Source organism: Salvelinus namaycush, chromosome 37 (genome assembly GCF_016432855.1).
Source record: "Salvelinus namaycush isolate Seneca chromosome 37, SaNama_1.0, whole genome shotgun sequence".
Lineage (NCBI taxonomy): Eukaryota > Metazoa > Chordata > Actinopteri > Salmoniformes > Salmonidae > Salvelinus > Salvelinus namaycush.
Genome location: NC_052343.1, coordinates 14056250 through 14081872, shown reverse-complemented (window position 1 = coordinate 14081872; position 25623 = coordinate 14056250). Strand labels below are relative to the sequence as shown.

The window sequence follows — 25623 nt, the reverse complement described above, 5'->3', positions numbered from 1 at the left end:
GCTGCGGCTGAGACTATAACTGACTACGTACGTACGTGCCCTCCTACCGCTACCACTCGGGTGAAAGTCGGGGGGGATGATGTGTATTTATACCAACATTTTTTAATCATCCAGGGGTATTTCACCAAATGTACCCAAATATTTGTTGAAAATTATGTTAATAACGCATAAAGTAAAATGCTATAATTAAGAAATTGATACACATTTTCAGTTTCAGTATTATTGGTTTCGAATTAGTATGAACCACGTTCATGGAAACGAGCCCCAACAAAACATAAGTAATAAGAATACATTACTCATTACAATTAATTACATTAGTCATTACTATAGCCCAATAATATGATAGGGTGTCTGGCTGTATTTCGCAATATTTTAGTCTGCATTTCAGATAATGTCTGCAGAAAAAGATTTACCTACATAACCAATGGTGTACGTTTTACATAAGAAGGACTAATCAGTTACAAGGAAAATTTCTCCCATCTGCTGCCAAATTGACCACATTACCAAGCGCGTGCTAGACAGCGGGATAATCAATTCAATTCAAGGGGCTTTATTGGCATGGGAAACGTGTTAACATTGCCAAAGCAAGTGCAAGATAATCTCAATCGTCTCCTCTCTCTTCGCCTCCTTCTCCAAACCCATTGGAAGGACCTCTGGTTTTTCCTCATCCAATTGGGTTTGAGAAGGCGAGGATAGAGGACGCGAGTAGTATGCAAAATATATTCCCCCTATAACGATAGCAAACTCGTGACTTGAATAGAGGCAAGGGGAAGTCAAAATGTTTGTTAATTCGGTCCCACAATTTGAAAATTGTTTAAATACTAGCCATATCTATAACCAGGTTTCCATCCAACCATTTCATGTGGATGAATTAACTGCCTCATGAAAAATATAACGACCGGGCTGATGGAAATAGGATATGCCGGTACAATTGAATAAATGCCGACAGACAACTTGTTCGTTCGAAAGTGTGGGCTCTATTTGCGTTGATAAAATTAAAATTAATAAATTATGTGAGAAATTGCGGTGGAGATCTCTTTATGAGCAAATATTGATATACTAACGATCATATCGAAGTAAACTTGGGAGTCACGCGATGATATGTTGTGTGGTCCCACTACGACTCGGGAAACCATGCCGTTTTAGGCTACAGATAAATTCTGAATTTAACAGGGTGGTGAGTGCACGTGATGAGCTTGATGCTCCTTTCCAAAACATATTGAGGGTCTTATTCTGGTGACATAATAATCTCATAATGTAGGTAGCCTAAACGCAGCTGTTAAGCAGTTGGCTAAAGCGCACGTGCCAAACCCAGTGGGCACATTTGTATATAACGCAACAGTTTCTGACAAAACCATCAATAGAATTGAAAATGGAAACCCAGTGAACTTGTATTTTTCATTCGGTACATGGACATTTTACAATAAACGTAATTTTTATGTCCACTACGTGATTACGCACAGGCTTTTATCCGCAATAAATACTTTCCATGGAAACACATCTCTGGTGGGAAAATGCGCATACTATTTAATGCAGATTTTAGAAGTTTCGCATTAAAATCTGTCGCAAATTGGATGGAAACCTACCTTGACTAAAAAGACGTTTTACAATCGATCAATTGTATCTCCGATTGTAAAACGTCTTCTCTTCTTAGTCATAGATATGTTTTTTGAAATACCTGTAATTAAATGCAAACATCAGAAAAATACTCTCAGGCACAGTTTAAGTTTCAGACATTAGTTGTTTTATAACAATATATTGAACAAAGTCTTGCACAAACAGAAATAAACCAAATAGTTCAGGTTGAATAGTATGGATTTTATTGCAATTACTTTACATTTGTGGTCGTGCTGTCTGATATAAAACCATTTAAAACCAAGACTTTGTGGAAGAAGAATTAAGTTAGTGTGCAAATTCTTCTCTATGCTCTTCTACTGTCAAGCGACCCAGAAAAAAAGCAGTGTCTTGTGACTGCCTAGAGCAGTGTTGCAGAGTTGGAATGCATGGGTACATTCTATGTTGAATAAATGTACAAAGAGGATATATATATTTTTTTTTAAAGCTATGCAAATGTCTCTAGATGTAGCTGTAAATAAATAACAATAATATCCAGCAAGTTACATTAAGGTGCATATCGGACACTTGACACACGGATGACATCATGCCTTGACATTGTCATAACAGTCATCACTGGAGATAATCGCTACTCCACTTGACGGATTCCCTTTGCCTCCTCCACTTTCCGCAGGCTCTCATCCCACTGGGTGAACTGCTTGGACAGCAGGAACATCTGCCACAGAGGTCAAGGTTCAAAGATAATTTGGTGGGCCGGGCAGTTCATTCCATTAGCACAGACTAGACATTTCTCAGAGTTCAACATGACTTGACAGAAAACACAATCTAGGTAATTACTTTTAGAAACCACTCACGCTTAGTCATCTGACCGAGGAGGTCAGGAGACTAGACAGCCAATGTACTAGACACAGTTTCACTAGCTAACCTCAGATACATTTTCCCCTGGCTTGATCAGTGTTATTTATTCACTTAAATAATCCTATTATTTGCTATTATAATGAAGGAAAGGTACCATTTTGTTATACTCCTCAAACAGCTTCTTCACCTCTAGGGACTGGGCCTCAGTTTGGTCCTTTGGGAAAATGACAAGAATGGTGTCCATAAGATACCGTAATTCACAAAAGTCAACCTAGCGTGTCTTGTGAGGAAAGACAAAATCAAGAAAAGAGAGGGGGGGTTCATACCTGCTCTTTGATGTGAATCTGAGACAAACGCTGTAGCTTAGTGGCATGCTCTGGCACATCTGTGAATAAGAACTTTACAATAAGTTGCATTCAACATAACAAACACTATTTAACCCATCATCACTTCACAGACCATATTGTAATGGTACTTAAATTCCCTCGCACTGACCTCTGATGTAGTTGCTGTCCAATAGTGGCTGGAGGTTGTTGACCTGCTCCAGAAGGGTGGCCTGGGAAAGGAGGAAGTCTTCCTCTGTGGGGAGAAACAAGTGCATGAGTTTGAGACTGGAGGCACATATCCATACGCCGGAGGCCTACTCAATCACCATGATGCAGGACCAAATTTGGCAACATTTACTCACATATTTTAAATGAAAAACTCTTACCAGCGAGGATGAATTCCAGCTTCATGGCATCAGGAACAGTGATGTGGTCAGTGAACTGAGGGTCCAGATACTTCAACAGATCCTCAACTGTACAAAGAACAAAGGTTATAGAATATATACTATGTGGGAAATATAATCACAATTGACCTTCCTTTGTGATTGTCCTGGTAATAATGTGTCCCATCCAAGTCACACAGTTGTGTTGTCTAAGATGTCACTCACTCTTTTTGTGTAGAATCTTCACTCGTTCCCTCTTATTTGCAGTGTTTGCAAGGGCGGCCTGAATTCTGGAGAGGGAATCCGCGCACTAAGGAACAGAGTGCATTATATGATAAACTAAAAAGCAAAACTTGTGAAAATAAACCGTGTTATTGCCGTGCTGGCATTGAGTTATGTAGCTATCTAGTTAGCAATTACTCACTCGACATTAAAATATTGGATTGTAGCTAACTTAGTCGGAATGCCCTGGCATAGCTGTTCTTCACACATTTTCCATAATATTGATTTCTAAGCATTGATTGTATAAAGACAGTCAGTGTGCAAAAAGGGCGTTCGCTAGCTAGCTAGCCAAAGCTAGCAGCCAGTTGAATCGCTATTCTGCATTTTTAATATAAAATATTATTGTCAAACCTTCACGGGTTTCCCTCCCTTGTTCCTTTTTTCACCGTATATACGACTTTCCAGCGTCTCAAGACGCGTTTCGAGGTTATCAACTTCAAATTTCCTATCCATTCTTGATTCAGGGAGCACAACAATTGGATTTTGATCGTTGTACTGACGTCCAACAGGCGACGACGCACAATTATTGCGTCATAGCAAAAAATCTACGGATCGTGAAAGGCGCCATATTTGTTGTCCTTAAAGAAAACTTCAGTGGTTTGCAAGCTGTAAATGAAACTACCAATAACTACAAAATTACTTATCGATTACTAGGCGAATCAAAATTGTCGTCACTAACCAACAACTTTATAGGTCATCTTTGCACTGAATAGAACCATTTCGACATGATTATTGTAATACACTACAATGAACGCTGGATGCCACTCTATACTGCAGGTAACACCTCGTCGGGGAAAAGGGGGATTTCCTTGCTTTTTTCCCTTGACAGGCGAATGACAACACCACCACGGCCCTCTTCCTTAATCGCAGCTGGTTACAACCGCTCTAGAAAAGTAAGATGTTGTTCATCATTTGTCTCAACTTTTAGTAATGATCTGCTCCTTGTCCTACCACTTGTTTAGGGCAAACTTTCAAATGTGCCCACAGCCTCGCTACTATTCCTGCCGGTGCCAGTGAGGCTAGGTAGCATACGCAGCTATCTAGCTAGTTGGCTAGCTAGCAAGTCAATACAGAATAATTTACATGTAAGTCGTTGCAAAGTAACAAATACACCATTGCTTAATTAGCTATGTTAAATGTAATCTTATTCCTCACCACCAGTGAAGTCGTGGCTAGATAGTTACAGTGTCTAGCTAACACGTTAGCTAACTAGCACGTTGTATTTCTCCACTAGCCTAACGCTGGCTAGTTGAAGTTGTGTGTTCACAAAATGTGGTAAGATTCGAACTCTGCAGAGCTGTGATTGACTGGTTCCAAAGAGAGCTTGATTGACACGTTCCGTAGAGAGCTTTCGAATGTTACCATTCTGGTGTACTCTCTCATATGAGACTGACTGTCATTGGTGCAAAATCTGGAGTTCAAACAACGGTCACTCATAGACGGTCACTGTCACTCATAGACAGATATTTATAGTTTTAGCCATGTTGTGAGGTTATGCAGGGTTAGTTTACAAAAAAACAAGTAAAACACGCTCATATTTTTGGTTCTGGTGGGTTACGACAGTTAACAATTAAACTCATGAGGAATTGATCAATTAAACTCTTCAAAAATCAATGGGTATATAACATTAATTTAAAAGTCCCAAAATGAATGTACCAATCCAAGATTGACCCTTTAATCTGTTGATGACAGGTAGTTTGTAGCTAGAGAGTACTTCCTTTATGTGCCACTGGGTGCGACGGGAGGATGGCAGATGACAAGGACGTGCTGCGAGACGTTTGGTTTGGTCGGATTCCGACCTGCTTCACACTTTACCAGGATGAGATCACAGAGAGAGAGGCCGAACCCTTCTATGTAAGTGTGACATTATGCAGACTAGTACTATATATATAAAAAAGTTTAAACTGATGTTGCTTTGCCGGACAATGCCAGTGGAGGCTGCTGAGGGGAGGATGGCTCATAATAATGGCTGTAACGGAGCAAATAGAATGGCTTCAAACACTTGGAAACCATGTATTTGATACCATTCCTCTCCAGCCATTCCATGAGCCTGTTCTCCCCAATTAAGGTGTGACCAACCTCATGTGCAATGGACATAGATCTACACTGCTCAAAAAAATAAAGGGAACACTTAAACAACACAATGTAACTTCAAGTCAATCACACTTCTGTGAAATCAAACTGTCCACTTAGGAAGCAACACTGATTGACAATAAATTTCACATGCTGTTGTGCAAATGGAATAGACAAAAGGTGGAAATTATAGGCAATTAGCAAGACACCCCCAATAAAGGAATGGTTCTGCAGGTGGTGACCACAGACCACTTCTCAGTTCCTATGCTTCCTGGCTGATGTTTTGGTCACTTTTGAATGCTGGCGGTGCTCTCACTCTAGTGGTAGCATGAGACGGAGTCTACAACCCACACAAGTGGCTCAGGTAGTGCAGTTCATCCAGGATGGCACATCAATGCGAGCTGTGGCAAAAAGGTTTGCTGTGTCTGTCAGCGTAGTGTCCAGAGCATGGAGGCGCTACCAGGAGACAGGCCAGTACATCAGGAGACGTAGAGGAAGCCGTAGGAGGGCAACAACCCAGCAGCAGGACCGCTACCTCCGCCTTTGTGCAAGGAGGTGCACTGCCAGAGCCCTGCAAAATGACCTCCAGCAGGCCACAAATGTGCATGTGTCAGCATATGGTCTCACAAGGGGTCTGAGGATCTCATCTCGGTACCTAATGGCAGTCAGGCTACCTCTGGCGAGCACATGGAGGGCTGTGCGGCCCCACAAAGAAATGCCACCCCACACCATGACTGACCCACCGCCAAACTGGTCATGCTGGAGGATGTTGCAGGCAGCAGAACATTCTCCACGGCGTCTCCAGACTCTGTCACATGTGCTCATGTGCTCAGTGTGAACCTGCTTTCATCTGTAAAGAGCACAGGGCGCCAGTGGCGAATTTGGCAATCTTGGTGTTCTCTTGTAAATGCCAAACGTCCTGCACGGTGTTGGGCTGTAAGCACAACCCCCACCTGTGGACGTCGGGCCCTCATACCACCCTCATGGAGTCTGTTTCTGACCGTTTGAGCAGACACATGCACATTTGTGGCCTGCTGGAGGTCATTTTGCAGGGCTCTGGCAGTGCACCTCCTTGCACAAAGGCGGAGGTAGCGGTCCTGCTGCTGGGTTGTTGCCCTCCTACGGCTTCCTCTACGTCTCCTGATGTACTGGCCTGTCTCCTGGTAGCGCCTCCATGCTCTGGACACTACGCTGACAGACACAGCAAACCTTTTTGCCACAGCTCGCATTGATGTGCCATCCTGGATGAACTGCACTACCTGAGCCACTTGTGTGGGTTGTAGACTCCGTCTCATGCTACCACTAGAGTGAAAGCACCGCCAGCATTCAAAAGTGACCAAAACATCAGCCAGGAAGCATAGGAACTGAGAAGTGGTCTGTGGTCACCACCTGCAGAACCATTCCTTTATTGGGGGTGTCTTGCTAATTGCCTATAATTTCCACCTTTTGTCTATTCCATTTGCACAACAGCATGTGAAATGTATTGTCAATCAGTGTTGCTTCCTAAGTGGACAGTTTGATTTCACAGAAGTGTGATTGACTTGGAGTTACATTGTGTTGTTTAAGTGTTCCCTTTATTTTTTTGAGCAGTGTAGTTAACTCTTGCGGGAACCTAGATTGAGCCCCTCACTTCTCCCCCTCTGCTGTTCTCTCCTCAGCTCCTCTTGCCAAGGGTGAGCTACCTGACTCTGGTCACAGACAAGGTGAAAAAGCACTTCCTGAAGGTCATGAAGGCCGAGGACGTAGAGGAGATGTGGTTTGATTTCGAGGGAACCTCACTCAAATGGTGGGTGAGCTTTAAATTAGGACTGCGAGCACTATGTGTGTTGTCAATTATTCACTTGTTTTAACAACTACTAGTGAATATAATGGTTAGAATTCCCTGTGCCCCTCCATAGAAACAAGTGTCCTAGCACAGCAGTAGAGTAAAGTAAATAGTTTAGAGATCAGAATTAAGCATATCAACTCGCCTCCTATCATCATCAATGAGGAGACTACATACCAATTATCTGCAGTCTTACATTTCAGGCACCAGGTGGCAGCCCAAAACAAGTGTTGGACATGAGTCCTAATCTTAAAGTGACATACACATTTAACTCAGACCTTTGGGTAAATAAGAGGTTGATTTAAATTATTTTCTCTAAAACTTATTAATCGGTTACCTAAGATCCAGCCCAAGGTGAAGGAGAGGATAACTCATTATGATTCAGAGTTGGACAAGAATGAAGCTCTGGTGACATGTTTTCTCAACTGATGTGGCTGTGTTTATTCATTGCAGGCACTATCCAATTGGATTACTGTTTGACCTGCATGCCTCCAACACTGCCCTGCCCTGGAGCATCACTGTGCACTTTAAGGTACAACACAGAATTTGTTTTGCAGCAAGTTAACATGGTACATATGGAGCAGCAACTATATTTGCTGCTCCAAATGTAGAATCCTCCAGATGCTGGCCTGTATATAGCAGGGGTTGGAACCAAAATAATTTTCCAATTGTTTCGTTCTGAATAGAACCACTTTTTCCCCCCGTTTCGTTCCACTGTTCCGACCTGAAAAATAAAGTTCTTAACCGGTTCAAACCAAAAAAAAGTACAGGTTTATTTAGTTCCTTTCTGTTCCTTTTTTAACCTGTGAAACATATATATTTTTAAAACATTTTGCTCATTAAATTTCTTCACCAATCAGTGCGACAAGGTAGTTGTTTACATGCATGATGGACAGACGAGTGTAGCCTATGGCGCAAGATGTGACAACCATTTTGAGGGTGTGGAGAGAGCGAGAGACGGTTGAGGAGGAGGCGTGAAGCGCTGGGCATGTTGTTATGACATGCATTATATGAATTAGGTTCACAGAATTATACCTAGGAGGAGCGTCTTCTATGGAGGAACTTTGAATGTCCTTTGGGGTAGCTATCTAACAAGCTTGTGTGTGCAGAGCGGCACCAGAATTTAAAACATGTCTTACCTTTTTGTAGTTAATAAATCCAATGTGAAACATGATAATTAGGCCTATAGTACCCTTAACTAGCATTGAAAAAGTTTACACATTTTTCTCTTGCTAATTAAAAATCTCACTCCCTATCTTCTGAAGCAAGCTTGTAACGTCAGTACAGTTAGTCGCCTATGCTTCAGAGGGGGAGGGGCAGGTAGCCTAAACACGCACAGGCAAAGATTTTCAGCTTCCAGGTAGACACTGGAATATGTTTCTGAGTGACAGAGTGAGGGCTTTGTTGTGTTTTGTAGTGGGACTAGAAAAAAATGCCTGGAACTTATAATAATTACGTTATTAACCGGTTCCCATGCTTTTAAAATGATGTGTCTGTTCCGAAACAGTATGGATCACTTTTGTTCTTTGAAAAAATGTATTTTCCGGTTTTCGGTTCTTTTCCCTGAACCGGTTCCAACCCCTGGTATACAATGCTAAAAATCTAGAGGTCGACCGATTATGATTTTTCAATGATGATACCGATTATTGGATTACCAAAAAAAAGCTGATACCGATTAATCGCCCGTTTTTTTTATTTTTATATATATATTTTTTATTATATATATATATATATATATTTTTTATATATATATGTGTGTGTAATAATGATAATTACAACAATACTGAATGAACACTTTTTTATTTTAACTTAATATAACACATTTAAAAAATCTATTTAGCCTCAAATAAATAATGAAACATGTTCAATTTGGTTTATATAAGGCAAAAACAAAGTGTTGGAGAAGAAAGTAAAAGTGCAATATGTGCCATGTAAAAAAGCTAACGTTTAAGTTCCTTGCTCAGAACATGAGAACATATGAAAGCTGGTGGTTCCTTTTAACATGAGTTTTCAATATTCCCAGTTAAGAAGTTTTAGGTTGTAGTTATTATAGGAATTATAGGACTATTTCTCTCTATACCATTTGTTTTGTTGTATTTCATATACCTTTGACTATTGGATGTTCTTATAGGCACTATAGTTTTGCCAGCCTAATCTCGGGAGTTGATAGGCTTGAAGTCATAAACAGCGCTATGCTTCAAGCATTGCGAAGAACTGCTGGCAAACGCAGGAAAGTGCTGTTTGAATGAATGCTTACGAATGCTTACGAGCCTGCTACCACCGCTCAGTCAGACTGCTCTATCAAATATCAAATCATAGACTTAATTATAATATAATAAACACACAGAAATACGAGCCTTAGGTCATTAATATGGTCAAATCCGGAAACTATCAGAACGGAACCGTTCCGTATTTTATCTAACGTGTGGCATCCATAAGTCTAAATATTGCTGTTACATTGCACAACCTTCAATGTTATGTCATAATGATGTAAAATTCTGGCAAATTAATTACGGTCTTTGTTAGGAAGAAATGGTCTTCACACAGTTCGCAATGAGCCAGGTGGCCCAAACTGCTGCATATACCCTGACACTGCTTGCACAGAACGCAAGAGAAGTGACACAATTTCAATAGTTAATATTGCCTGCTAACATTAATTTATTTTAACTAAATATGCGGTTTTAAAAATATATACTTGTGTATTGATTTTAAGAAAGGCATTGATGTTTATGGTTAGGTACATTGGTGCAACGACAGTGCTTTTTTCGCGAATGCGCTTGTTAAATCACCTGTTTGGCGAAGTAGGCTGTGATTCAATGATAAATTAACAGGCACTGCATTGATTATATGCAACGCAGGACAAGCTAGTTAAACTAGTAATATCATCAACCATGTGTAATTAACTAGTGATTATGTTAAGATTGATTGTTTTTTACAAGATAAGTTTTATGCTAGCTAGCAACTTACCTTGGCTCCTTGCTGCACTCGCGTAACAGGTGGTCAGCCTGCAACGCAGTCTCCTCGTGGAGTGCAATGTAATCGGCCATAATCGGCGTCCAAAAATGCTGATTACCGATTTTTATGAAATCGGCCCTAATTAATCGACCATACCGATTAATCAGTCAACCTCTATTAAAAAGCAGTCCTGCCTGTGTGGTTTCTCTGAGGTAGAATTTCCCAGAGCGTGACCTGCTCCACTGCCCCTCTAACTCTGTGATCGAGGCCCACTTCATGTCCAGCATCAAGGAGGCGGATGCCCTCAAACACAAGAGCCAGGTCATCAACGACATGCAGAAGAAAGACCACAAGCAGCTGTGGATGGGCCTGCAGAACGGTGAGGCCACACACACACACACACACACACGTAAGTATTGACTTTGGGACTCGGTACCCTTATTTTGCCCCTCTACTCAACAACTTACACACCCCCAAGCCAACCAGTCAAAACCACGCCACCCACACTCTCTGAACATTGTCTTTGCCTCAGCTGCAAAGTTTTTTCTCTTCTCACTTACCAAAATATACTATTTTGGGTGGCTTCCAAAACAGAGAGAGAAAGAGACAGTTACAACTCCACCCAGAAGAGAAAACAGATATGAAATATTTCAAAAGCTAAAATTGTGTGAAAGTGAGATAGAGGGGAGGGGAGTTAGAAACCAAGACAGGTTAACAGAGTTTCAGAAGCCTTGTAGAGCTGGTTTAAAAACATAAAAGGAGATGGGGACAGTTTGTATGTAAATGTAGTTGTGTTGTGTTCCTCAGATAAGTTTGACCAGTTCTGGGCCATGAACCGTAAGCTGATGGAATACCCCACAGAGGAGGGAGGCTTTCGCTACATCCCCTTCAGGATATACCTGGTAAATGGGCTAATGCATGCCTTGTCGACATCACAGCCAGTGTGACCTGCAGTGTGGCATCACTGGTACTGTTAATAGATGATGTCATCGATGCAATCAAAAAAATACATCAGGTCACAAATACGGCAATGCATAGTAATGAGAGAATACTCTTTTATCATCTGATAAGCAAATAGAACATGATAGTGCATTTAGGAATATGAGAAAGCATTAAGTGAATATGAAAATCAGAGTAAGAATTAAACAAAATACATAGTACACAAAAAACACAAAAAAACTGAAATGTGCTGCACAAACTGCTTATCAACACAATCATGAATTAATTGTCTAGTACCTGAACTGTCCCGTAGATGGTGCTGTATGACGGACTTGTAAGGCTCTTCATGAATAGGATACCGCCCAAGTCCTATGGCTTAAAGTGGGCTGCTGTTGAGCAACTTTTAATTTGTTAGTAAGCTTGTAATTTATTGTGATCCAGTGACAGAAAGAACCCTACAGAAGTGCTCAGTTGCAAAATATTTCCTGGAGATATTCAGCGAATAACTTTTCCCCCCAAAATTGTATTTTGTTAAACTCTTTTGATAACAGCAGATAAATCAAAAAACCCTCATATTTTCCCAGAGATCACCCACCCATTAAACTCCAAATGTGTTAGCCTAATGTTTTTTCTGACTGTGTGCTTGGCGAGCAATTCGTTTGACAAGTTTATAGTTGGATGTGGGCAACTCAAATGAAGTGTGCCCAAACAGTGGGATGCACGCGGGCACAGGTGAATTCCTAAAGGGGATCCCGCCATCCATGACTCAAATGAAATTCCCTCAAAAAGATGAATAAGCACCAGTGTCTCGCCCTGAAGGTCTGGAAAACTTTAGGCCGTGTGTATCCCATAGGGTAGGAAAACTGCGTGGGGATACGGTGCGCCTGGAACAGGCATGATTTTACCCAAGACTGCGTTCAATAAGCCCTTGGATCAGCTCGACTGGTATATAGCTTTGCCTACCTTATTCCATAGTATTTGAAGCCATCTCTTCTCAACAAGAATAAACAAATGAAGGCGTGTTTGGACGAGGCAGTTGTGAAGGGGTTCTAGTGATATATTGCTGAATATAGATTGATGTGGAAATTTCTCCAGGGGAATCAGAGTAGGTTGTCAGGGCTTTGCTGCTGTGTTATAACAGATGTCAGCCTTTATGCCCATAAAATCTCTCATCAATGTTTTCACTGGAATGTTACAATCATAAATCTATTCAAAATTAAAGACTACCAAACAGAACAATAAAATATATCATTCAAGTGTTGACTAAAACATTATAAAAACGTCTTGGCCTATATTGACTTTTAGTTAGTAAAGGAAACAAAATGTTACCACAAAATGAGATGATTAATATTTTTTGCCACTTCCAGGAAAATGTGATGTAATGCCTAGTCTTCAATTATAATATTGTGGCCAATTCCTTCACGTGGATATATGGCTGTCATAAACAAATACATGCAAAATTAAACAAACCCTTGGTACAAATTAGCTTTGGGACACAACATTGGGAGTCTCTGTATTGGTTGGACAATACACAGACTCCCGATGTTGTCCCAAAACTAGGTACATATGTAACTCATTTCACACTTCAACAAAGCGTTTTTTATTTTGCCTATAATAAAACGTTCCAACACAATAATAAAACAGTGGTTGTAAAACCACAGACGCATTGTGTACTCCAAAGTTAACTGAACCATCGGCGGACAAAGCTATCCGTGTCCGGATGCGGTAGTCATCATTGATGACTATATTTCAACCTGCAGGCCCCACTCTGACGACAAATTGCGGGCTTTAGTGTAAATAACATGTGCTACTTTTGATGCAGACAGAATTAATGACAACATTGACTCTAAATAACAAAGCACTCACTTCCGCTAGACTGTGCTCCTTTTTGAAAAGGGAAGAGATTTCGAGGGGATGGATTTATCTGTGTCTGCGTGTGCGTGCGTGTGTTACAAAGTGCCAAAGCCACTAAATCTGGCGTAAAATGAAAATCCCACTGGGCAAAAACTGGTTGAATCAACGTTGTTTCCACGTCATTTTAACCCAAAAGATCAATGTGTTGACGTTGAATCAACATGGAAAACTGATTGGATTTGCAAAAAGTCATTAACGTAAGGGCATCCAATTCCATGAGAGGTAGCCTACATGTATACTGTACAGTATATGGTGCCTCAGTGGTTGAGGAAAATGAGAGGTCCAAAAAATCTACTTGGAATTTTTATTTACCAGTGGAAGGTCTTGGGCTCAGTGAGAAAAGTGCCAGTGCTTTCTCTCCAACTGACTCACCCAGTGAGGGGGATTTGATTATCTGGGCCGGGTTACTCCGGTGAGAGGAGTTTGCACCAGGTGAAAAGTGAATAGCATTCATTTTGGACCGGGCTGGCTCCCGCGAGTGAGCCAGGTGCCCCGTTCAAAGCCCACGGTGAAGTAGACTCAAAACAAAAGTGACGTAGCCAAGACTAGATTAAATTAAGCACGTGGAGTAACTGCCTTCAAAACGAAATCTAGTTTGAAAATTCAAACATATATTTGATGAAAAAGAGATATGTTTCTAGACGATGCACCATGCTGCCTTGTTGACAACATGACCGAGCGGTGCAGATCACTGTTCCATTTGAGAAGGGCACTACTCCCTCACCGCTTTTTCCCGTTCATGTCACGGGTCAATAATAATTATTATTATATTGATTGACGTTTGTGCACCTCAGCCACCAGTTTACTGTCAATTAGTCGAATTGAATCCACACCGGCAATTAGGCTATGGGTTGAGTTCCCTTGCTTGCTTCAGTCAGGGAGAGCGAGTCTCTTTTCACCTGACCTCTCATCATTGGAGAGTTAATGACGCATCGCTCTTGGGTGTCGCCAGGTGGTACTCTGCTAGCTCTGGTGTCACACGAACTGAAAAGAAAGTGTCACCGTCCAAGAGTATCGCGCTTCTCTCCAGGATCAATGGCCCCCTCTTTGTATGGTACCCGGGTCAATTATTCATGGCGGTTTTTAAAAATGCAACGAAGTAGCTGTCACTTATCGCACTCTCTCCACTCCAGCTCCAGGCATAATCCCGCACAAACTCTGCGATTCCTGTCAGTGAGTCACTCTTTCTGGTAACCCGAGAGCCAGTTTCGCGCCTTTGGAGCCACCTTCCCTACCATGCGCCCGGCGGTGTTAGTTACAGCTCCGTTACCCGAACCCTCCCGTTGCTGGTTTCCTTTTCACAGCTCCCATGATTAGTTGCTATTGTGTGTCAGACTCGCCGTTTGTCACCTCGGAGGCCCCTGGTTTCCCTGAACTGATAGACAAACTGGTTTCCCAGAACTGATAGCCAACCCGATCGCCGGTGACCGTGTATGAACACCTGATCTTCTGGATCATATCCAGCGAGCGGCACCTTTCTCATGTGCCCTCAGATCAGAGATTGGGTAGCAAGCACCACTTTTAATATTTTACTAGATGTGTCTGTAGGTGGACTCTTGTCTTCAATATGTCGTTATCAATAAAACGGTGCAGAGCGTTTGATTTGGTTCCACTAAAACCATTGACAACTGCATGCCATTTTCAATGGATTGTTAAACGTTATACATTTTTAGTTGTAATATCATCACCTCTAGAAAAGAATAGTCAGAACTAGACATTTTAGATTATTCCATACAAAACAATTGCGCACATTTAGCTCTATCGTCAGAGTTAAACAGCAAGTAACGTGTTTTTCATGATCACTAAACATCAATTGATCATGTCATTTCAGATGTGTGAGGGTAGCCTACCCATTTGAAATGGCACTAGCTAGCTAAGCAAACAACGTGTCATTTATCTTGCTTCATCATAGACAAGGCTTTTGGAAAGAGCTCGACATCGGCAAGTCCTCGTGCTGGTAAAGTCGTCAGTCAGACTACTGTCATCACTACTATAGATGGCAAGCAAATATAGCCATTTAGTTTATCTACTGAAAGTTAGCTTGTTAACTAGCCATATCGACGTAATCTGTTATTAGCTAGCTAGCCAATTATATTTTTATATATTTTTTTACCAGCAACAATCATAATTAAACAATTAAAAACAATGTTAAAAAGGGGATAATGTTAGCTAACTTCACTAGATAGGTCTACGCTGCAGTTGGAGAGGAAAACTACATCAGGTTTACTTATCACTATATGTTTAGCTGGACAAAGTTTTTACTGGTAGCTTGCAAAGTAAACATTATCAGCTAACAGTACATCGGCAAATGCACCCTTCTGTTGTTTGACAGTCAGAGCCGCAAAGGATGGGAAAATTAACCTAAGCCACTTACACTTGTCAGGTATAGTTCACTTTATATCACTCAAATGTCCAATTAATGGCAGCCAATATTGAGAGATATCATGAGGCTACCCTCACATATCTGAAATGACACGATCAATAGATGTTTACTGATCACGAAAAGCATGCAGTTACTTGCTGTGTAACTCTGATGATGGCGCTAAATGTGCACAATTGTTTTGCATGGAACAATTTGTAGCTCTATGTTCTTCAAGAGGTGATGATATTAAAACCAAATAGTTATAACATTTAACAATCTCTTGAAAACGGCACATAGTTGTCAATGGTTTTAGCGAAGCTGTGGGTTCCCTTGCCCCCCAGCAGCCAAATTGAACTTATTGTGACGTTTTATTGATAACGACCTATAAGCCATTACAATGAGCTCATCCTCTGATTTCACCTCACCAGCCTCCCCTGTATTGCACCTAACTTTTATCACTGGAGTAGCCTGTGATTGAATCGTCAGAGACTTTGGCTTATTTAGTGGCATATTCATTTGGGGCGCAGTTCCCGAGGGCTTGGGTCTGCGCCAGAAATAATCGAGTCATGACTTGTAGCCTAGAATAAGCACTTCATTTTATGTTCTTGCATTAGGGCTATTGTGTGGCTTTGTCAAGCTATTGCATAAAAGTACTTGAGTAATTAATTAAGTAACTTATTGCAAACAGGATGCATGTTTTGGAATATTTATATTCTGTACAGGCTTCCTTCTTTTCACTCTGTCATTTAGGTTAGTATTGTGGAGTAACTACAATGTTGTTGATCCATCCTCAGTTTTCTCCTATCACAGCCATTAAACTCTGTAACTGTTTTAAAGTCACCATTGGCCTCATGCTGAAATCCCTGAGCGGTTTCCTTCCTCTCTGGCAACTGAGTTGGGAAGGACTCCTGTTGTGGTGACTGGGTGTATTGATATACCATCCAATCCTAATTAATAACTTCGCCAGGCTCAAAAGGATATTCAGTGTCACCTTGTTTTATTTGAACCCATCTACCAATAGGTGTCCTACTTTTCAAGGCATTGGAAAACCTCCCTGGTCTTTCTGGTTGAATCTGTGCTTGAATTCACTACTCAACTGAGGGACCTTACAGATAATTGTATGTGTGGGGTACAGAGATGGGGTAATCAATTTAAAAATCATGTTTAACACTATTATTGCACACAGTGATTCCATGCAACTTATTATGTGACTTTTTAAGCACATTTTTACTCCTGAATGTATTTAGGCTTGCCATAACAAAGGGGTTGAATAATTATTGACTCAAGACATTACAGCTTTTAATTTTTGATTAATTTGTTAAAAATTATAAAAACAAAATTCCACTTTGACATTGTGGGATATTGCATGTAGATCACATGCACACAATCTCAATTTAATCAATTTTAAATTCAGGCTGTAACATAATGAAATGTGGGGGAAATCAAGGGGTGTGAATACTTCCCGGAGGCACTGTATGTAATTTTTTTGTCATGCTCTGATTCCTCTCCCCACTCTCCGTGTAGACGATGAGTGACAGGCCGTTCATCCAGAAGTTGTTTCGCCCCATATCGACCGACGGCTACACACACACGCTGGGGGATCTGCTGAAGGAGGTGTACCCCGTGGCCATATCCAACGACGGTACTTACCTACTCATAAACATTGCACAACACTAATTACACCTGTACTACATACACTTCTTACACACACACACACACACACACACAGTAAACACACAAAGTCCCACAAGAGAAAGCAGACCTGTTTCTTCCTCACTGTGCTTTCAAAGGGTGCTCTGCATCTCACAGGAAGCCAGAGAATAGAAGACATCAGCCATGTAGGTCTATTTTATTTACACGGTAAAAGAGGACTTTTTGAGATCAATGCTCAGAGATAAAACACACGAGAGGGTCGAGGAGGGAAAATAGTTGCCCTCGTGAAAGAGTGAAAAGTGAGGGGGGGGGGGGAAGAAAATACATAGTGGAATGAGGAGCGGCGCTACATGTAGAGAAGAGGGAGCGATGGAGAGCGAGGCAGCCTAAACAGGTAGTGTCTGGAGGGCTGTGCAGAGGAAGTAGATAACCAGACAATGGAGCTGTGAGACAGAGGACCTGCAGGAGAATCACCTGCATGGAGTAATGCACCACTACAATTACTACTGCTCTGTCTGCCTGCCTGCCTTTATCTTTTTCACTCTCTGTCTGCCTCCCTCACATGTCTTTCTCTTTCTCGCTCCTTCTCTCCCACTCTCTCTTGCTTTATCAAGAATCACTATATTTTCTTTTCATCCCCTTCCTGTACTTATATAATCTCTTTTATCCATTTCTCTCTTTTCTCAATTCCTTCTCTGCTCTCCTCTGAGGATGGTGGTGGCTTGGCTTGATAAAGGTGAAAGTGCTGCTTTGTCTCCCGTCGTTTGTTGTGTTTCCCTCTTCCTCGCTGGGGAGATGGGTGTGTGATAGCGGGGGATTATAGCTGTGTGTTTGGATTAGAGGGACTGGGGGGTTACTCAGGCAGCCTAATGGCGGCATTGTTCACAGACGTATTCTTGGTACCCGATTCCTTGTGAGGACCTATCGGATAAGGACGTCTCAGCACTCGACTCTGATGTTTCTAACATCAAACCAACATTTTTAAACATTCCCCTCTGTTTTGTCTGGAAGCCTTGATGGTCCTTCAAGCACCCCGAAACCCATCAAACTGAACTAACCCAACAAAACATGTAACCAGGGGTTATATTAACTGGGGATTCCCAGCATATGGCAGCATGATACTCAGATGAGTCGTACTGTTACCGGACCGGACCGACGTTCTTCCACCCACGCAGGAAAATCGAACATCAACATCTTATTCTGATTAGCAGTCAGTTGGTCAGCTTTGACGTCTGCGAACGCTTTGTTTTGACCAAGGTATTAGACATGGTTTGACTGGGTTAGAGACAGGAGAGATATGTCTGAACAGTAACACGTTTCTCCCCATGTATGGCGCAGGACAAATTCAATTGAACAAGCCTCAGAAAGAGTTGCCTTGGCGGGTCGAAGCCTTCCGAGAATTCCCCCGTCATGTCCTTTACAGATGTGACATGTTTCTTATAAAGAAAAACAGGTTTTGTGGTGATATTTCTAATAAGTGGAGAATGCAGAAATCCCCCCGACTGACAAGCCCACGCGCCAACAATACTCGCCTACACACCACTCTTATTGATTTTACTCATTCATGGTACAGCCCACAGAACAAAGGAGTGAAACTATTGGCCAATCCGCCCACACAGAACACCACAGTCAGAATCAATAGCGAATCCAGTCTCTTCTCATCAAACGGGCCGTCTCACTGTTCAGAGAGCGGGGGTGTTCTGGGTTTCAGTGGTTGGTTTGATATGAGGGACGGTGGGTGTGTGAGGTGTTGCTAGGTGTTAAGTAGGGGGAGGCAGAAATGAGACAGAGGTCTCCAAGTCAATACCTTACAGTCTGTTTATTGTATAACTGCAAACTCAATTTCCCTGTTGTTTCTTTTAAATGCAGTTGAGTATATTCATGAAAAAACAAACTAACTTGCTGAAGGAAATTACTCTTATGAGACATCACAAGACAAATATGTTTTTCAGGTCTAGAGAGATTTATTGATAGATTTATACCTGTCAGTTCCCCCTAACATACACACACATATTTCTTATTGGCCGGCCAGTGTGTTGGTTGAGTTCTGGTGTAACTGTTTAGTCTTGGCTGGCCTCACTGCAGGGAAGAATGGAGTTGTGGCCTTCTTAAATTGGACTCGGCTATACTTAAGTAACAAAACATGTCTTGACTGTTAGTCACTGCAATACTCAACCGCAGTGTGTGTGCAAATTTGTCGTCTTTTATTTTTATTCAAACTATGGTGGTCAATATTCCTCTTTGGAAATAAATTGCTATGGAGTTATACATTGCTATAGTGTTTTGGGATTGGGGTCAATAAAGTTATGTGTTTTGATTAATGCCATTAACATTAATCAAAAGCAACTGTATTGGCCCCAATCCCAAAACACCATAGTAATATATAACAGCCATGTATGCATCCCAAATGGCACCCTATTCCCTAAATAGTGCGCAACTTGTGAAAAGCGCCCATAGGACTCTGGTCAAAAGTAGTGCACTATGAAGGAAATGGGGTTCCATTTGGAACGCATCCCATGTTAATGGCTCACAGCAGCACAGTGTGATTCAGATGTGAAAACAACAGTCAGTCTTCCTAAGAACCCTAATATTATGTCACATTCCAGAAAAACCTAGGAGATATCCCACGCCTTCAGGACACAGTATAGAAGGATCCATGGAAAATACGCAATATAATTCTATCTAGAGGACTCAAGATCCTTCCACTATGACACAGCGCTTTCACAACGTTTCAGAGGAGAAATACAGATTAATCACGTTGGTCTCCGCCCTCTGAAAAAGACATGACAGCCATAAGAGGGCCTACCAGACCATACATTCTGTGTGCAGATATTCAAGCTGTGCATATTTGGGATGAATTTCCCTTGTGTCATAGTGAGAGTGTCAGGGGAGCGCCCCTCCTCCCCCACATGCTCCTGATACTGTCACCAGGGGCACAGTATGTGGAAGAGAGAGGGAAAGTGTTATTGCAGTATGAATGTTAGTACTTGTGAGTGTATTGATCGTATGTGTGATCATAGGCTGTACATAGGGCGGCAAGGTAGCCCAGTGGTTAAGAATGTTGGCCCTGCAAGGTCGCTGGTTCGAATCCTAGAGCCAACTAGCTGAAAAATCTGACAATGTGCCTTTGAGCAAGGCACTTAACCATAATTTCTCCTGTAAGTCGCTCTGGATGAGCGCATCTGCTAAATTACTAAAATGTTCAAATGTACATTGCTGGAACGGCATCATGAACACAGGCCACAATCGGTAATGCAGTCATTGTTTTATTTTCTCAAGAGCAGTAGTTGGTTTAAAGTGGGATCAAGTTATTTCATTGTAATAGGCCTTAATATTAGACAAAGGGAAAATGAGTTTACAAATAACACAAAAAATGTATACTTCATTTATTAATTGAATTAACAAAGTTATGCAATACCCAATTCCCCTGTGTGAAAAGTAATTGCCCCCTGACACTCAATAACTGGTTGTGCCACCTTTAACTGCAATGACTGCAACCAAATACTTCCTGTAGTTGTTGATCAGACTCTCTCATCGCTGTGGAGGAATTTTGGCCCACTGTTGCATGCAGAACTGCTTTAACTCAGTGACATTTGTGGGGGTTTCAAGCATGAAGTGCTCGTTTCAAGTCCTGCCACAACATCTCAATTGGGATTAGGTCTGGACTTTGACTAGAACATTCCAAATCTTCAAATTTGTTGCTTTTTAACCATTTTCATGTCGACTTGATTGTGTGTTTTGGATCACTGTCTTTCTGCATGACCCAGCTGCGCTTCAGCTTCAGCTTCAGCTCGTAGACAGATGGCCTGACATTCTCCTGTAGAATTGTCTGATACAGAGCAGAATTCATGGTTCCCTCAATGAAGGCAAGTCATCCAGGTCCTGAAGCAGCAAAGCATCCTCAAACCATCACACTACCACCACCATGCTTGACTGTTGGTGTGAGGTTCTTACTGTGGAATGCAGTGTTAGGTCCCATTATGATAGGACAAAAACCAATCTCATCCAAAACGTTGACTCAAGTCTGCCAAAAAGCACCTGGAAGAGCCTGGATGATCATCAAGACTCTTGGAAGAATGTTCTATAGACAGATTAGTGAAAGGTAGAACACTGCATTCCACAGTAAGAACCTTATACCAAGGGTGAAGCATGGTGGTGCTAGTGTGATGGTTTGAGGATGCTTTGCTGCTTCAGGACCTGGATGACTTGCCTTAATAGAAGGAACCAAGATTCTGCTCTGTATCAGACAATTCTACAGGAGAATGTCAGGCCATCCGTCTGAGCTGAAGCTGGGACATGCAGCAAGAAAATGATCCAAAACACACAATCAAGTCGACATGAAAAGGGCTAAAAAGCAACACATTTAAAGGGTTTGGAGTCAAAGTCCAGACCTAAATCCCAATGGAGATGTTGAGGACTTGAAACAAGCGGTTCGTGCTTGAAAACCTACAAATGTCACTGAGTTAAAGCAGTTCTGCATGCAAGAGTGGGCAAAAATTCCTTCACAGCGATGAGAGACTGATCAACAACTACTACAGGAACTATTTGGTTGCAGTCATTGCAGCTAAATATGGCACAACCAATTATTGAGTATAAGGGAGCAATTACTTTTTCAACACAGGGGTATTGTTAATTAAATAAAGTTATTTGTTTTCTCAGGTTCCCTTTATCTAATATTAGGTTTTAGTTGAAGATCTGTTAACATTCAGTATCAAAAATATGCAAAAATAGAGAAAATCAGAAAGGGGGCAAATACTTTTTCACGGCACTGTATATCCATACTGTATACCAGTCTGCAGGTGGTGGGTGTGCCTGAGGAGCTTCTTACTAACCCTGGATTCTTCACTCAGACAGATATTTCTAACGATTGTAACGGTCGTTCAGATATTACGTGTACATGCAACAGTATGCATCTTTTGGTACCGTATAAGGAGAAGCGGTCAGTGTATGTGTGTGTAGTCATATAGACACTGAGCTCCTACATGACTTGGCTACTGCCCCCTCTATTGTTTTGACCCCGCCCTTCCCCTCAGTGCCCTGATATGAGTGGGTGAAAGGTCGTGACCTGGGGCCCAGTGTCTCTAAGTAGGTGGGGCTACTGTTGCTTTGAGTAAAACCAGTAACTTACAGACATCAATGTACACACATACAACATATGCCCATTGAGACTTACTCACACCCATTCAGATACGTTTACCTGCTGGCAATCTTTCACGCATGCAGATGATCATACTATCTCACACTTACACACACAAACACACACGTGCACACCTCGTCGGGCCATCAGAGTGAGTGAGGCTAATTTGTCTTGCTGTGTGACTTGTGGTCAGTCCCAGGGTCAGGCCTGGTCACTGTGATTGATTAATCTGTCTGTCGCTTGCCGAGAGGCTTCGGTCATTCTGAGGTGAGAGGGACAACTTAAACACACTCACTTAACTATCGCTTGCACACAGACACACACTCCCACACTATAATCTATGACTAGTGTTGTTTAAAGAAAATCCTAGCATTTCTGTTTGTAGAAATATAAATATATGGAGTCCGACACACAGTCAAAAGGATTTTTAAGTTGAAGCTCATACTCCATCCCTCTCCCTCCGTGTCTCCCTTCTCTCTCTCCTTATACAGACGAGTCCAAGCACTACCAGGTGGTGATCCATGGGATTGAGCCCCTGCTGGAGACCCCGTTGCAGTGGCTGAGCGAGCACCTCAGTCACCCTGATAACTTTCTCCACATCAGCGTCATACCCACGCCTAGCGACTGACACCTCTGGCAAAGTTTGGTAACACCCGGCAACTGGGAAAGTTGCAAAATCCGAACGGACTCTTTAGAGAGCAGGAAAACCCACGTGACTGGGGGCGAAGAGTGACGCAATCGCAGTGTGATGTCATCTCATTCAACTTGTCCCAAAAAGGAGCCCACCAGGAGAAAATGTACCGTTTTCTGTTTTCCTTCTCTTTTCCTCTCCTCCTTCGCACTCTGTCTCTTTTGGACCTTTACCTGTTTGGGGAAAGTTGTTCCGCCCAAAATGTGGAAGGCCAAACTGAAAGAGAGTTCATCTGTTTAAAAAGAGAGGCAGGGAGATTCTGCTTACCACCTCCTCTCTCCTCTTCCTCCTCCTAGAGAAAGAGACAGGGCCCAGACATGCCTAGTGGGACCCTCTACAAACAGAAGTCGCCTTAGTTTTCCCGAGTCACATCATGAGCTACACGGCTGGACGTTCATGAAGTCACAACTGAGTTTACACACTTGTACTGTATGCCACTGAGGAGTGAAAGGGGATTTTTAAAGACACTTCACTTCTTCATTCTTTGTCTCTTGCTCTCTGTCTGTCTGTATATTCTCCCATCTTCCTCTCTCACTGTATTTCCTGTTTCTTTCTTCTCTCTCTTCCTCCCTCCCCCTCTTTCTCTCTCGTGTCATTTACTGCCGATGCTCTCTCTCATCTCCATAGCTAATTATCTATTGGAATTCCTCCTGCTACTAATGAGACCGCTAAACTCCTGTCTCCATGCCAAGCCTTGGGGTTGTGTGAGTCTGTGTGTTGTAATTGGAGACATCATTTAAAGTCTCCTAGAGGGACATGGAGGGGGTGAGGAAGGTGTGAAGAGTCCGAATGGAATCCTGTCTGTCTTCTCTCTTGCGTGTCTCGTGTCAAAGGGAGACGGGGCCAGACATGTAATTTGGAGTGTGTTGTTACAGTCGAAGGGGAGGGAAACTTGTGATGTCACACCTGTCTAATCACGTCAGGCTTCCTCATTCGCCGCCTAGGAGGATGGGATAGACGAGTTTACAGCTCTGAGTCAGCGCTGGGCTCGACGTGGGGTACTGTCTAAGGGGTAGGCATGTGCATACGTGTGTGTATGTACATGTGTGTATGGGTACCTTTTACACATTTTGTTGTTACAAAGTGGGATTCAAATGGATTTCATTGTCATTTTTGGTCAATGATCTACACAAAACACTCTGTAATGTGAAAGTGGAAGAAAAATTGTAACATTAACAAAATACAAAAAAATGTAACACTACTATATCTTGATAAGTATTCTCCCCCCTGAGACTACATGTTAGAAACACCTTTGGCAGTGATTACAGCTGTGAGTCTTTTTGGCTAAGTCTATAAGAGCTTTGCACACCTGGATTATACAATATTTGCCCATTATTATTTTAAAAAGTCTTCAAGCTCTGTCAAGTTGGTTGTTGATCATTGCTAGAAAGCCATTTTTATGTCTTGCCATATATTTTCAAGTAGATTTAAGTCAAAACTGTAACTAGGCCACTCAGGAACATCCACTGTTGTCTTGGTAAGCAACTCATAGATTTGGCCTTATGCTGTAGGTTATTGTCCTGCTGAAAGGTGAATTTGTCTCCCAGTGTCTGTTGGAAAGAACACTGAGTCAGGTTTTGCCTGTGCTTACAGCTTAGCTGTATTCCGTTTCTTTTTATACTAAACTCCCTAGTCCTTGCCGATGACAAGCAAACCCATAACATGATGCAGCAACCGCCATGCTTGAAAATATGGAGATTGGTACTCAGTAATGTGTTGTATTAGATTTGCCCCGAACATAACACTTTTTGTATTCAGGACAAAAAGTTTCTTTGCCACATATTTTGCAGTATTACTTTAGTGCCTTGTTGTAAACAGGATGCATGTTTTGGAAAATATGAATTCTGTACAGGCTTCCTTCTTTTGACTTTGTCATTTAGGTTAGTATTGTGGAGTAACTACAATGTTGTTGATCCATCCTCAGTTTTCTCCTATCACAACCATTAAACTCTGTAACTGTTTTGGCCTCATGGGCCTCATGGTGAAATCCCTGAGCAGTTTCCTTCCTCTCCGGCAACTGACTTGGGAAGGACGCCTGCATCTTTGTAGTGACTGGGTGTATTGATATACCATCTAAAGCCTAATTAATAACTTCACCATGCTCAAAGGGATATTCAGCGTCTACCAACCGGTGCCCTTCTTTGCGAGGCATTGAAAAACCTCCCTGGTCTTTGTAGTTGAATCTGTGCTTAAAATGTCCTAATCGATTGAGGTACCTTACAGATAAATGTGGGGTAAAGAGATAGGAGTAGTCATTCAAAAATCATGTTAAACACTATTATTGAACACAGAATGAGTCCATGCAACTTATGTGATTTGTTAAGCACATTTTAACTTCTGAACTTATTTAGGCTTGCCATGACAAAGGGGTTGAATATTTATGGACAAAACATTTCAGCTTTTCATTTTTTACATTTTCTATTCCACTTTAACATGATGGGTTATTGTGTCTGTGACACAACATCTCAATTTAATAACAAAATGTGGAAAAGGTAAAGGGAAGTGAATACTTTCTGGTGTGTGTGTGTGTGTGTGTGTGTGTGTGTGTGTGACTGCACACATCAGACACAGACTTTTGACTCAGTCACAAAGACACAAGCCAATGATGAAAAGCAGAGCTAGACTCATCTTGCTGACACACTTGTCTTGT

General features: G+C 41.8%; 2 protein-coding genes across 2 annotated transcripts; one reads left to right on the top strand and one right to left on the bottom strand.

Moving 5' to 3' along the window:
- Positions 1 to 1797: 1797 nt before the first annotated feature.
- LOC120031062 (dynactin subunit 3-like) lies at positions 1798 to 3929 on the bottom strand. The gene is made up of 7 exons (XM_038976612.1): positions 3776 to 3929; positions 3368 to 3452; positions 3146 to 3232; positions 2929 to 3012; positions 2760 to 2818; positions 2588 to 2647; positions 1798 to 2290 (listed from the first exon to the last, which is right to left on the bottom strand). The coding sequence occupies exons 1-7, from the start codon at positions 3875 to 3877 to the stop codon at positions 2204 to 2206; spliced, it is 564 nt and encodes a 187-aa protein (XP_038832540.1). The 5' UTR covers positions 3878 to 3929; the 3' UTR covers positions 1798 to 2203.
- A 294-nt stretch (positions 3930 to 4223) lies between these two features.
- LOC120031083 (autophagy protein 5-like) lies at positions 4224 to 24305 on the top strand. The gene is made up of 8 exons (XM_038976654.1): positions 4224 to 4317; positions 5117 to 5278; positions 7156 to 7283; positions 7776 to 7854; positions 10494 to 10656; positions 11085 to 11179; positions 17017 to 17134; positions 22774 to 24305. Exons 2-8 carry the CDS (start codon positions 5171 to 5173, stop codon positions 22908 to 22910), a joined length of 828 nt encoding a protein of 275 aa, XP_038832582.1. The 5' UTR covers positions 4224 to 4317; positions 5117 to 5170; the 3' UTR covers positions 22911 to 24305.
- The last annotated feature ends 1318 nt before the right edge of the window (positions 24306 to 25623 follow it).

Coding starts and splice junctions, on each gene's coding strand:
- LOC120031083 (XM_038976654.1), top strand. CDS start 5,171: ATGGCAGATGACAAGGACGTGCTGCGAGACGTTTGGTTTGGTCGGATT. Junction 11,180..17,016: donor TCCCCTTCAGGATATACCTG/GTAAATGGGCTA, acceptor CTCTCCGTGTAG/ACGATGAGTGACAGGCCGTT. Junction 17,135..22,773: donor CGTGGCCATATCCAACGACG/GTACTTACCTAC, acceptor CTCCTTATACAG/ACGAGTCCAAGCACTACCAG.
- LOC120031062 (XM_038976612.1), bottom strand. CDS start 3,877: ATGGATAGGAAATTTGAAGTTGATAACCTCGAAACGCGTCTTGAGACG. Junction 3,233..3,367: donor GAAGATTCTACACAAAAAGA/GTGAGTGACATC, acceptor TTCTTTGTACAG/TTGAGGATCTGTTGAAGTAT. Junction 2,648..2,759: donor AGATTCACATCAAAGAGCAG/GTATGAACCCCC, acceptor ATTTTCCCAAAG/GACCAAACTGAGGCCCAGTC.